Consider the following 12802-nt stretch of genomic DNA (forward strand, 5'->3'; position numbering starts at 1 on the left):
GCGGTTCGCGGAACTCTGACTGCATTTTATGTCTGTGGTATTTTCCCAGAACAGGCTGATATAGGCTCAGAGGGTGGACTGTCGTCTTCAGAGACAAATAGACAAATACAACTTCCACTGGGGAGCACTGTGGGTGAAGGAATGGCCTGAAGTTTGTGTCATCTTACCTTTCTCACTGGAATCTGAATTTTTTTTTTTAAATAAAAAATAACCACAACAAACAAACAAACAAACAAATAAGGACTAGAAGGTGGTGCGGAGGTTAAAGTGCTGGGTCCACATGGCTGACTCCAACGGCTTGAAAATCACACTGGGTGTGTGTGCATGGCCAAGATCCCAAGAGAACGGAGGAGAAGGGATTTTTGGTGTGGCCATCCCTCCTGGGGGGGTGGTTTTTCTTTCTCTGTCTCTGGTGAGTACACACACCCTATAGCAAAGAAACCACCACCACAATGATAAAAATAAACAAAAAACCTTGCTGGCACCACCTAGGCAGCTACATTCCCTCATAAACACTCGGTCATTTGTCTGGGCTTCCTCTAAATTGACCCAGGATGACTGCAATCTGCTCTCCACCACCCTAAAGGTGTGGCTAATTAGTGTGTGTTCTCTGGAAACTTCTATTCTCTTATTGCACTCCCGACCTTGTTTTTTAAGGAAAGGAAGTCAGGAGAAAGATGTAGCCATGGACTCAAATCCTCCCAGGACTTTATGGAATGCATTTCCCATTTACTATCCATTTCAGTGCTTAAATTGTGCAGGAGAAGCCGTGCCGCGGCCTTACCTTGCTCAGTGAATGAATGTTTTTTTCTCTTGTTAATGGTCTGCATGTCTTATTTCATAGATCACAGGAATGGAAAAGTGCAGCTATGTCATTGACCTTATTGCTTTCGTCCAGCCATGGAAAACATTCTCGTGTGTTTTCCAAATCTCCTGTTAGTGTGAACCCCCCAAACAGACGAATTCCTTTTTCTCTTCAAAAACATTACGTTGTGATAGTAGAAATTTGGAGGGGTGGGTGTGGTGCTTCAACAAAAGGGAGCAATGGCAGCTTGACTTCTGCTTGCAAAATGCGTAGTTCAGTTGAAGGGACGCGTAATCATCGGGGGAATCAAGTCTGCTCTGACTCTGGGCTCCCTGGACCTTTTCATCATCTGGACACCAGATAAAATACAGATGTTCCCAGCTAGAAACCCAGCACCGGGCCATGCTCTTGGCTCGCACTGCCTCTGAAATGCCTGACTGCCAGACAAACTCATTTTCAGCATTTTGATTCAGCAATAATTCACGGAAGATACCCTGATCTGGATTGGATCATTTTCTTCCTCGCGGTGTCTCTGAAACAGGCCCAGTGTTCGCTGTGGCCTTTGGCTGCTGAGTTTGTGATGGTCTCGGAGTGCCCTTTAAGTCACATGTGCAAGACCGTCCTAGTCGACAGCAGTTGGGTTGGCCACAGCCTTCCTCTCAAACCCAGCGACACACTCTTCTCCTGCCCCAGATCTAGCACTCCTGCAAGCCCCACGAGATTTGTCCTGTGCAGACCATGGTGCAGTGGCTGTTTCCTAAGCGCTGATATGACCCTTTTAACAAATCCTTGCCTCAAAATCACATGGAGAGCATTTCATTATTTTTGTGAATGTCCTGTGTAGAAGATAAGGCAGACTTTTTCCAGAAGGAAGAGGATTTTTGCTTTTGAACCAGCGTAGGCATGGAGAGGTCATAGAAAGTTTGTAATTACTTTGTAAGGAAACCTATCACCGAGGCTCAAGAGTGAAGAGGCCAATTCTAGAGACCAGGGAGGAATGAATACCTGTAGATTTTTACTGTTACATTCAAAGCACCCACACTTCTCTGTCCCCCTTTTTCCATCTGCAACTGGAAAGGGCAACTGTTAAAAGGCAAATCTGAATGATGGCTGGGTCTAATAATTCTTCCAAAAAGATCATTTGTTTCAGCGTTAAGTTTCAGTACATTAAAACAGTTCTTTCTTGTCTAACAATAAAAGCCAACGCTATGGGTATATTTTTTAATATAATAAAAGAAAATTCCTGTGATAGAAGTCATTCTGGCAGTTTTGAGAAAATAGTGAGCCATTTTCCCAAACAGATCCCTTTACCTGCCCCTGGCCTACTTCACCCAGCTAGAAACTCAAGTAGCCAGACTAATCAGACTTGACCTTTGGGCTCCCCCTGCTGGCCAAATGCCAGCCACAGCTTCCTTCTCTGCCCGCAGCAGAGAAGCCCTGGGAATGGCCCAAATTTGATACTCCAAATTCTTGTTTCTCTGCCCAGCCTTTCTTTCTTAGATAACTCTAAAATAAGGATCAAAGAGGGAGGGAAGCAGAGTAGGTGGTTGGACCCCTGCGATCTCTCCTTGGGAGGCACATACCATTCCAGAAGCTGCTTTCCACCTGGGGCTGGGCAGGACGTCCACACATCCCGTGCAGCAGCTGCAGTCCTGCTGGGCAGCTGCTACAGTCGTCGTGGCCAAGGCCAGTGCAGGTCTCGCAGGCTGGGTGGCAGGGCTCACATTCTCCCGTTCCTCGATCGCCGTAGAAGCCAGGGCCACATTTCCTCACACAGCTGCCACCTGCATCCGATCACAGGGAGGAAGTGTGGAGCTTAGATTGCTGCACTATCAAGGCTAAGCTCCACAGAGCCCTGGGGGCCACGTGGTGGTGCAGTGATAATGCAACTAGGCCCACATGGGAAGGTCCCAGGTTCAGGTCTCAGGGTTTCCTATTCTTTTCACATGCTAGGAACTTGCATCTCTGTCCATGATCTGAGGTGTCTGGGATGGGCTGTGGGTACTAAGACCCTGTTGGAAGTGCCTGTCTTCCTCTGTCTCTCTTGCTGCAAAAATACAGAAACTTTGGGGGGAAAAACAAACAAACAAACAAACAAACAAACAAAAAACCAGAGGCTGCAGGGAGCCTTAGGGACATTTTTGGTTTGTGTTTGTTTTTAAAGAAACAAAGATGGGGGACCAGCAGTTGGCGTAATGGCTATGTTGCTGGACTCCCACGTAGTTGACTGTGGTTCAAGTGCCGGACCCAGTGGCTTAAACTCACGCCGGGTGCGAGTGTGTGCGTGCCCAAGATTCTGAGAGGAAAATGGAGGAGAAGGGATTGTGGCGTGGCCATCTCCCCGAGGGGTGATTTCTCGCTTTCTGTCTCTCTGTCTCTCTTTCTCTCTCTGTCTTTCTGGCAAGTGCATATGCCCTATAGCAAAAACCTCTCCAAAAACAAAAACAAAAACAAAACAAGATGGCTCTAGCTTATTTCAACCAAGAACTGCATTTTAAATAAATCCAACACTTTAAGTCCTCTTTCAGTTGAAAATTTAAATTGCCTATCAGGTTTAAGGGTGAAGAATGTTGAATAAAGAAAGTTATCTCCTTGAGTCCTTAAAAAACTACAAATAAAATAAATCTGTGTGGAGAACAATCGAAGATTATGGTGGGCTGTCCACCTGACCAGAGCACTGGGCTATCAGTTCTTCAATAGAAGATTTACAGTGTATTTCTCTTCTAACTGTAAACGTATTTCCATCAAAGTGAATGAGTTGACTTAAACTTAAGACAAAGATCTTGTTCGGCTCTTACGATACACCAAAATACAACACATGGATTAAGCCTCAAGAAAAGGGTCATGGTTCTGACTAATCAGGTGACTTCATTCCAAAATGTTTATCCTCAGATCCCCTCCCCCACAGCCTCTTTCTCTTTTTTACCCAATTCACTCTTGTTTCCATCACTTGGAGTTGGTTGAGAACTATTAGTGAACTATGAGCAATTCTTCAGTGATAAAAGCAGAAGGAAGTAGTCCTGGCTAATGTTTATTTCCAAACCAAATTAAAATTTCTTTTTGGACCAGTGGCTCCAGTACACAAAGAATCTGAAATCAATGATCCGAGAGTTTGTTTGGAGGTTCTAGCCCGGAAGTGCAGCTACTTGAATACCCTTGAAGGAAGAACGAAGAATGGCCCTCTTTAATGGGAGCGGTTGTTCTTGACCGAACGCATAACTATGGGAGGGACACATATGGAGCCGTGAGGGAGGAAGGGGACACCCGCCTAGCCAGCCAGATCAGCCAAATCGACCCCGGAGATCAGTGGGGTGTCAGATCTCACAGCCGGATGGCCCTCACATCCGAAAATGATCATCTGAGTTGTGGCTATTGCCTTGACTGGATGGAGCTCTAGAACCTCACTCTCTCTTTGCATTTTCTAGCTTACCCCAAAGGAAGAAGCCCTCTTCACACCAATAGCACTCATTCTGGTCACAGCTGCCACAATTAGTGGCACATGGTTTGCATTCCAATTCTTCACTGTAGGTCTTCTCTGGACAGGTTTCATAACAATGGTGTGCAAACCTAGGGTAAGAAGATGAAGTTTCTCCATGAGAAATGTTTGTGTATCTCTCTTAACCACAATCCCTTAATCTCCTTATAGACGTCTATGCATCGTTTTTAATCATCATCGTTTAATTGCCTTACATATGTCTATGCATCATTTTTCTTTTTTTTGGAGAAGATTTCGCTATAGGGCATGTGCCTCGCCAGACAGAGAGAGACAGAAAGCGAGAATTCACCCCCCAGGGGGGATAGCCACGCCGCAATCCCTTCTCCTCCATTCTCCTCTTGGGATCTTGGGCATGCACGCACACGCGCCCGGCGTGAGTTTTAAGCCACCGAGTCCGGGACGCGAAGCGCAGTCGACTACGTGGGAGTCCAGCGACATAGCCATTACGCTAACTGCTGGTCCCTCTATGCATCATTTTTTAACAGGAGTGGATATTTGGATTTCAAGGAATAAACTTCTTCTTGGTCTGTTGTACCCTTCCAAACCAAGTCATTAACCACCTCCTTCTGGATCTCTGAAGACTGACACAGAGCAGCTAGGAAGGGGCTGGGTACTGATATTTATTCATGAAGTTCTGTGTCGAGTATTAGTTCATGTAAATCTCTGCACAAATCCTATAGGGTAGATATCATCTCTCTTTAATTTCTAGATAAGGAAATTGAAGTTCAAGGTTAAGGCTCAAAACTACATGGCTAGTTAACAGTGGGACTAGGAGTTTAACCAAAGTTTGTGTGAACAGATAGTTTGGTTTGTCACCAGGCAGCTGGTGCTTACAAAGCTTGAAACAGGTCGGTGTGGAGTTCAAGCAGCTTACCAAAGGGCCTATAGGCAGATTATTAACAATTGCAGCGCAGCGTTCATTGGTATATATATTTACTCATATTATCTATTATCCTCATCATCCAGTGAATTGTTATAATTCAGACTCCACTGAATTGTAGGTTTATTTGAAGGGGAAGTGGAATAAAGCTGACATTGCCATTTGATAAATTTCAAAAGCTCAACAAGATAACAGATATTGAACTTTATGTAAACCATATAAAACTATGTCTTAAACCTTTGCATTTCCCTAACAACTTCTACTGCACAGCATTGCATTAGGTGTATTCAGAGTTACTAAATGGTTATAAATGTGGAAGAATATTTTCTATTTTACCCTTAGTAATATTGGGGCATGTTCTAGCAATGCATTAGTTTCTCAAAGAGTTTTAGGAAACCTATTTATTACTGAGTCGTGGAGAGCTGGACAGGCTGGCAGGGCCAGCTCCAGAATTTAACAGAGGATGCTCTGAGGTGACAGGAAGTAGCTGCAGGTGAGGGGATGTGTTCCAATGTCAAAATGAAGCAGAAAACATTCAAAATAAGCATTTTTAAAAAATGAACAAGGTAATCAGGGTGGAGTTAGGCTGGAGGAAGAAAGAAAATTTCTCACCCACTTTCTACATGAACACTAATTTTAAAAAAATTGCCAGAGGGTGTATGAGCTTGCCAGAGAGAAACAGAGACAGAGACAGAGAGAGGGAGAAAGCACCTCACAATGGGATATTGTCAGATGGTGATTAATCCCTTTTCCTCCAATTTTCTGTCCTGTCAGGATTTTGTCATGTATGCACGTGAGTTTTCAAGTCACTGGGGATGAGATTCAAACCAGGCTGTCAGCCAGTTAGATCCAGGTCCCTTAAGCACTAAGCCCCAGGGCCAGCCCAATGGCCATTATTTATTTGTGTCTAAGCTTCCCTTCCTCATTTCCTCAAGGAACATCTCATACTTCTCACCATGTGACCTCACCAGGAAGGCTTGCATTTCTGATATTCATTTCTGCTTATGGATCCTGGAGCAGGCCATATGAAGGTAAATGTCAACTATGAACGCTGACAAATTACTTTCTTCTCATTAAATGTCATTATGGTTTACCTCATAATAATCAAACCTGGGCCTATCCTTCACCCTTCCTCCCCTGTTAAAATGTAGCACTAGTTTAAATTAGTGGGTCAGGAGAGCAGTTATATGAGATACAGTCAACATAGGGAAGGTGACAGGGTACTCTGGAAACATTAAAAGCATAAGGCTAACTTAACTAATTTTAAAAAATTATTTAGTAAATTATTTATTTATTATTGCTGTTTTTTAATTTGACCAGAGAGAGAAAGAGGGAGGGCGGGAGGGAGCAAGGGACACCCCCCAGGAGGGATGGTCATGCTGCAATCCCTCCTCCTCCATTCTCCTCTCGGGATCTTGGGCACGCACGTACACGCGCACAGCGTGAGTTTTAAGCCACCGGGTTTGGGATGTGAACTGCGGTTGACTATGTGGGAGTCCAGCAACATAGCCATTATGCCAACTGCTGGTTTCCAAGGGAGTCTCATTTTCAGGAATATCTTGTTGAGACTTAACATAGTTCTGTTTCTTGAGAGAGTTTTGTGGAGAGAGAGAGAGAGAGAGAGAGAGAACAAACTTCCAGGCCCTGGACTTGAACTGTCGTTGGACCTGTGGGAGCCCAGTGCCTCAACCACCACACTGCCTGCCAGCCCCTAGCTGATTGTTTTCAACATGTTTCAGTTGGTTGGGCTTCTTTTTCCCTTCCATTCTCTCAACCTCTTTTGCTGTTCCCCATCTTCTGCCACATTTCGAGCCCCTGGAATCAGATGAAGGGAAGGCAATGTGGTGACAGGAGAAGGTGACCCACCACAGCTGAGATGAGCCAGGTCTAGACCCGTCTGTCACTGTGGTGCAACTGGAGGGGAACCCGACACGCCTCTCTAAACTTGCGTTTCCTCTTCTGGAGGCTAACATGGGCCTTGTGCCCCAGATGATCTTCACGAAAAGATGAAAAGAAGTGAATGTGAGAGTGTGCATCTCGGAACTGCTCAGTTTTAGGATGGCAGGAAGGAATTATGCAGCCTGAGCTTTACCAGGGAACTTCCCCTTCCTTTTCGTCTCTCTTCTTTTCTTCCAAAATAGACAGCAATGTACTCTGGAAGGGGGACTGGAATAGAAAGCGGAGGTGATATGGAACCATACTGTGTTTGATTTTGTAGGTGTTTGTTAGAGAATGTTGGAGGTGATGGCCTCTGTGCTCCAGTGAACCTAGTGTCCTGCAGCGTTCCTTACCCACAGGCGATTAAGAAGGACGTAGCACCCGGCTGCAGCCTTGAGCCTTGAGCGGCTGACTCTGGTTAAGGACAGGTCTCATGCAGACATTTGCAAACAGCTTACTTGGGGTCAGGTATATTATTAAGGTCTGTCCATAAACAGTGAAGGCTGAATCTTGGTAACCCATGGCAGGATTCCTAGACACAGTGTCAGGCTGGATGACTTCCAGGATTAAGAAAGAGAAGGCCTCCTTTCGAGGCAAGAAAACAGCTGGGCTCTTATTGCTAAATCCAAGAATTGCTCATTAATAGCCTGACAGGACAGAGTTGCTTCAGGCTGAAGGGCCTCTTTGCTTTAATCACGGGATTTAGGATTAAGTCAGTCATGCTTAAACTGCAGAAAAGTTAGTGCCATGAAAACGAAGGCCAGACTTACATGTAATACCCCGTAGCGCACGAAGTACAGGTTCCTGGATCATCTGGAAAAAAATTAGAATAATGAAAAATAATAATCACAAGGAGTTTGTCATTTGGGGAAAAAAATGGACTTTGGGAAAGATGTGGTTTGAGACAAATCATCTTCTGGGATAGGTTCATGAAATGTACTATCCAGAAATGATATTTGAACAGATTGTACCATTTTTTTTCTCAGTAACAAGATGTACACTATGATTTGTCTTTATCAAAGGTAGTAAAATAAGGATTCTCATAAATATTTGGCTCTGGCTTTCAAAGAAGAATAGGCCCAGGTTAGCAGGCCTTCAGTTACAGACCAGCACCCTCCACGATGAGAGCCTCTTGGCCTCTGCTGACATTGAGGCATCAAGCATGCCCACATGCGAACATTAGGAACGGGACAAAAGCTTCTCACCCTAAACGGAGGGTCTTTCAAGAGCTGCCTCAAATGCCTGCTAATGGGAGGGACTGTTATTTAGGAGGCTCCTTTGAGATCTGGGCAATTATTTTTTTCCTAATACAAGTATCCACATGGTGTTCTGAACTTCACAATCCTCTTAAACTGTCCTGTTCCCATTAAGTGGAGAGAGTCAGTGTGTCCCCATTGGCTCAGAGAAGGATTCTTTCCTGCAACTTTCAGGGGACTTAAAGAGAGAGAGGATTTTCAGAGTCACTACCTCTGTCTATTTTCCTCTCTAGAGGGAGTGTTAAACTCCCTAGAAGATGAACTCGCAGACCGGATTATTAAAGGAATTCTACAACTTCCTCTGGCTGGCTTGCAATTCTCAGAAGGAAGAGAGTTTCCTTTGCCAGGTTCTTTTTGTGATCTAGCCTACACCCCAGTCTGTTCGGTTTGTTTGTTTGTTTTTGTTTGTTTGTTTGCAATGGTGTACATGCACTCGCTGGAGAGAGAGAGAGAAGAAAGGTGAGAAATCACCCCCCGGGGGGATGGCTATACACAGTCCCTTCTTCTCCATTCTCCTCCTGAGATGTTGGGCACACATGCACACATATCCAACATGAGTTTCAAGTTGCCAGGTCTGGGACTTGAACCATGGACCACCCTGTGGGAGTCCAGCACCTTAACCACCACACCACCTGCTGGCCTCTGCTCTTTTAATTTTAATAGGAAATGGAAAACAAGTGCCCTTCCTTAAACCATTCATCTTGGTACATGAACATTTTATGTCACCTTTAACTTTATTTAAACTAAATAAAACTATGTCCTTTGAATTTTGTGCATAATCTTCCTTTCTAACCTCTTCTGGGGTTGTGTTCTGGTTTCCTCAAAGACTGCCTCTTGGGGGACAGAGGCAACCTTACCCAAATCTTTAGTTACACATTCATCTTTGGTCCTCTTAGGAGTGCTGCAAGATGATACTTCTGAGTATTACACGTAATATAACTGATGCATCACACCAAAAGTCATAGTGGGAACAGTTCTTGAAAAGGCTCTGTCAATTAAGCAGGGATTCTCAGAACCTTCTGAAAATAGCCCAGTGATGTGCAATGGAAAGGGTGCTGGCCTAGGAATTGGGGTATCTGTTTCTAATTTGAGGTCTTAACCCAGGTTTAATTATCTTGTGAACGTGCATAAATTTCCTTCTTTTTTTCCAGATCCCAGTTTCTTCAGGTATAAAATGAATTGGTTCTTAAGACTCCCTAAAAGTCGGGACTAGCAGTTGGCATAATGGCTATGTCGCTGGACTCTCATGTAATTGACTGCAGTTGGAGTCCTGGATCCAGTGGCTTAAACTCATGCCAGGCACGTGTGCGTGCGTGCTCAAGATCCCGAGAGGAGACTGGGGGAGAAGGGATTGTGGCATGGCCATCCTCCCTGAGGGGTGATTTCTCGCTTTCTGTCTCTCGGTCTCTGTCTTTCTGGCGAGTGCACTTGCCCTATAGCAAAAACCTCTATCCCCCACCAAAAAAAAAAAGACTCCCTAAAAGTCAAAGATCCTGAGATGAATCTAGAAGAGGCCGGTACACTATGGCCCATCCCATGGCCAGATTCAGCCTTACCCATTCATTAACAGATTGTCTATGAATGCTTTCATACTACAGCATTACATTTGAATTGTTGCAACAAAAAATTGAAAATATTTATTATCTGCCATTTCACTGAAAAAATGTACCAGCCCTGGCTAAAGCAAATCAGCTCATGAACTTGCTATGCTCACCTTTGTTGGGTGATGCAGGTGTAAATGTGGCCGTCTTAACAGCTGGTCCCGGAGGAACCTGGGACCTTCTAAGAGGAATCTTAGAAAGAGAACTGTCTATATTTAGGAAAATACCTTGTTAAGCTACTTGTGGTAGAAGTTTAATTGGAAGGGTTGAACGAGAGCCAAAACAACCAAGGAGATAGAGAGGCCCTTCTGCAGGAGGTCGTGGTCTGCTCATGGAAGGGAAATGATTTTTAATGTTTGGGTCAACATGGACTGTAATAAAGTGACTAAAACAGGACAGCGAAATGGTCCAAAAACCAGGCTAATTAAGTGGTACCCATGAGAAAGCGAAGCTCCCTGGTATTCTTAGAAATCTTGGGGAGGGCTTATGTTTCTGTGATCCATAGAGTGGGGATCCGATTCCATTTTAAAAAGGTGCAGTGGCTCCAAGGAATAGCAGTGATTTCACTGAGTCAATTCATTTCCCACTATGAATCTATTTTTGCATCTACATTCTTTTCAGTTCTTCTCCTAAATAACTTCCCGCTACTCGGTTTGCATTTGGGCAGGTTACTTTTCTCTGCCTGTCCCTGGTGAACATATTTGACTCTGACAGTTTTGCTAATTTGGCAAGGGCTGGGGAAATTCTAGTACCGTTCTCTAATGTTCTGGTCATCCCTCCCGTCTAGGAACTTAATGAGCTTGCTCCCTGCTCCTTTAAGCAGGTCACTGATGAAAATGTTAAACAGAACCAAGCCTCAGAAATGTGCATACCAATGTAATTTTGAGTTCAGGGACTTTTCCAGCCCAGTTGCACAGTGAATTCGGTACCTTTTACAACAGTTTGCATAAATGAATAATGCATAGGCTAGGAATTGTGTCTTATAACAGCTTATGAATGCCCATTAGTTTTTCTCATTATTACCGGTTTTTCTAAAGAATGGAAATTATTTAAGAAAATTTTTCTACCCCAGGAGATCCACAAGTCAGACATGAGCTAAATGGATTTAGCTTGACCACTGAGAGGCAGCTGCTGTGGGATTAAAGAAGAAGGTAACAATCCCAAACCTAGAAGTTGACTGTAAGTCAACTTGGCGTTCAAATGGTCAGGAAGGGTGGCTTAAGGAGAGAGATGACTTTTCTTGGCTTCCAGTGTGTGTATAGCGAGGGTCAGGGGTCGGGGAGAGAGGCGTCTAAACAAGCTAGAATTGTTAGCTGTCTGGGAAGGTGTTATCCAAAGTAGGATGTTTAAATAGTTCTGGTTATTTGATCTTGTCAAACTTCTGAGCACTGAGTGCATAGTTTGAGGGGCAAGTTCAGTCAGACTTCGGAGACGGCCTCATGCATTTGGAGAAAAGCCTTCAGAAACAGTTGTTGGCGTCTAGCGGCTACATCCCGCTAAGGAGGACGTGTGAGCAGATGCCTTGTCAAGGCAGGGGTACAGGCTTCCTTTCTTGAGAAAACTCCTTTTTATTGTCTCCTTTTTATGGGGCGGATGGGCAGGACTACCATGTCTCTTCTGTCTTGGAAGCTCTTCATGATCCTCTATGGCACCTTTCTGCTGGTCCTGGAACTCCTCACAGACTCACTGTCCTCGGGGAGGCCTTGCCTCTGCTGGCAATGCCATCTTCAGTGGTCAGCTTATATTCTCTGCCATTTTATTGTGTTCTCAGTAATACCTAGAGCTTTCACCACTGAATACAAATGGATCATGACCACAGTAGAAGGTACATACATCTTACCTAAAAAGCATGTTAGAGGGACCAGCAGTTGGCATAAAGGCTATGTTGCTGGGCTCCCATGTAGTCGACCGCAGTTCAAGTCCTGGACCCAATAGCTTAAACTCATGCCAGGCACATGTGCGTGTGTGCCAAGATCCAGAGAGAAGAGTGGAGGAGAAGGAATTGTGGCATGGCCATCCCCCCTGGGGGGTGATTTCCTGCTTTCTGCCTCTCTGTCTCTCTCTGTATTTCTGGTGAGTGCACACACCCTATAGCAACACCACTATAGAAAAACCCTCTCAAAAAAAAAAAAAAAAAGGTGTGTTAGAAGGGGGGATATATATGTGTGTGTGTGTGTGTGTATATATATATATAAGTATATATATCTATACTTATACTTTTGTTTTTAAAGAGAGATTTTTGCTATAGAGTGCATGCATTTGCCAGACAGACAGAAAGAGACAGAGAGACAGAAAGCAAGAAATCACCCCCAGGGGGGATGGCCATGCCACAATCCCTTCTCCTCCATTCTCCCCTTGGGATCTTGGGTATGCACACACCCATACCTGGCATGAGTTTTAAGCCTCTCCATCTAGGACGCAAACCATGGTCAGCCATATGGGAGTTCAGTGTCTTAACTATGCCACCTACTGGTCCTAAAAGGGGGCTATTTTAAACTTGAGATGTAACTAAACATGTCCATAGTGATTAAGATGCTGGACTGTAAAATGGCTGACCATGGTTTGAGTCCCAGATCCACAGGCTTGAAAATCACGCTGAGTGCATGTGCGTGCGTGTCCAAAATCCTAAGAGAAGAATGGGGGAGAACAGATTTCAGTGTGTCTGTCTCTCCTGGGGGTTGATTTCTCAGTTTCCCCCTTTCTCTGTCTCTCCAGGTGAGTGCACATGACCTATGGCAAAAATAAAACAAAACAAAAAACCCAGAGAAGAAATAGTTTTTATGGTTTACACAAATTTTAGTTTATAATGAAAGATATATATATATA

The 12802-nt window shown here is 44.4% G+C and overlaps 1 protein-coding gene across 1 annotated transcript in view; it reads right to left on the reverse strand.

Moving 5' to 3' along the window:
* The window catches only part of PCSK5 (proprotein convertase subtilisin/kexin type 5), a 537419-nt gene that overhangs the window by 48512 nt on the left and 476105 nt on the right, over nt 1–12802 (reverse strand). Inside the window, exons 25-27 of the mRNA XM_014586632.2 lie at nt 7890–7932; nt 4236–4372; nt 2389–2589 (exon numbers count right to left, since the gene is read on the reverse strand). Of these exons, the coding sequence (XP_014442118.1) occupies nt 2389–2589; nt 4236–4372; nt 7890–7932 (381 nt within the window). The remainder of the gene's footprint in view (nt 1–2388; nt 2590–4235; nt 4373–7889; nt 7933–12802) is intronic.

This window comes from Tupaia chinensis, unplaced genomic scaffold (genome assembly GCF_000334495.1).
Source record: "Tupaia chinensis unplaced genomic scaffold, TupChi_1.0 Scaffold000147_1, whole genome shotgun sequence".
Taxonomy (NCBI): domain Eukaryota; kingdom Metazoa; phylum Chordata; class Mammalia; order Scandentia; family Tupaiidae; genus Tupaia; species Tupaia belangeri.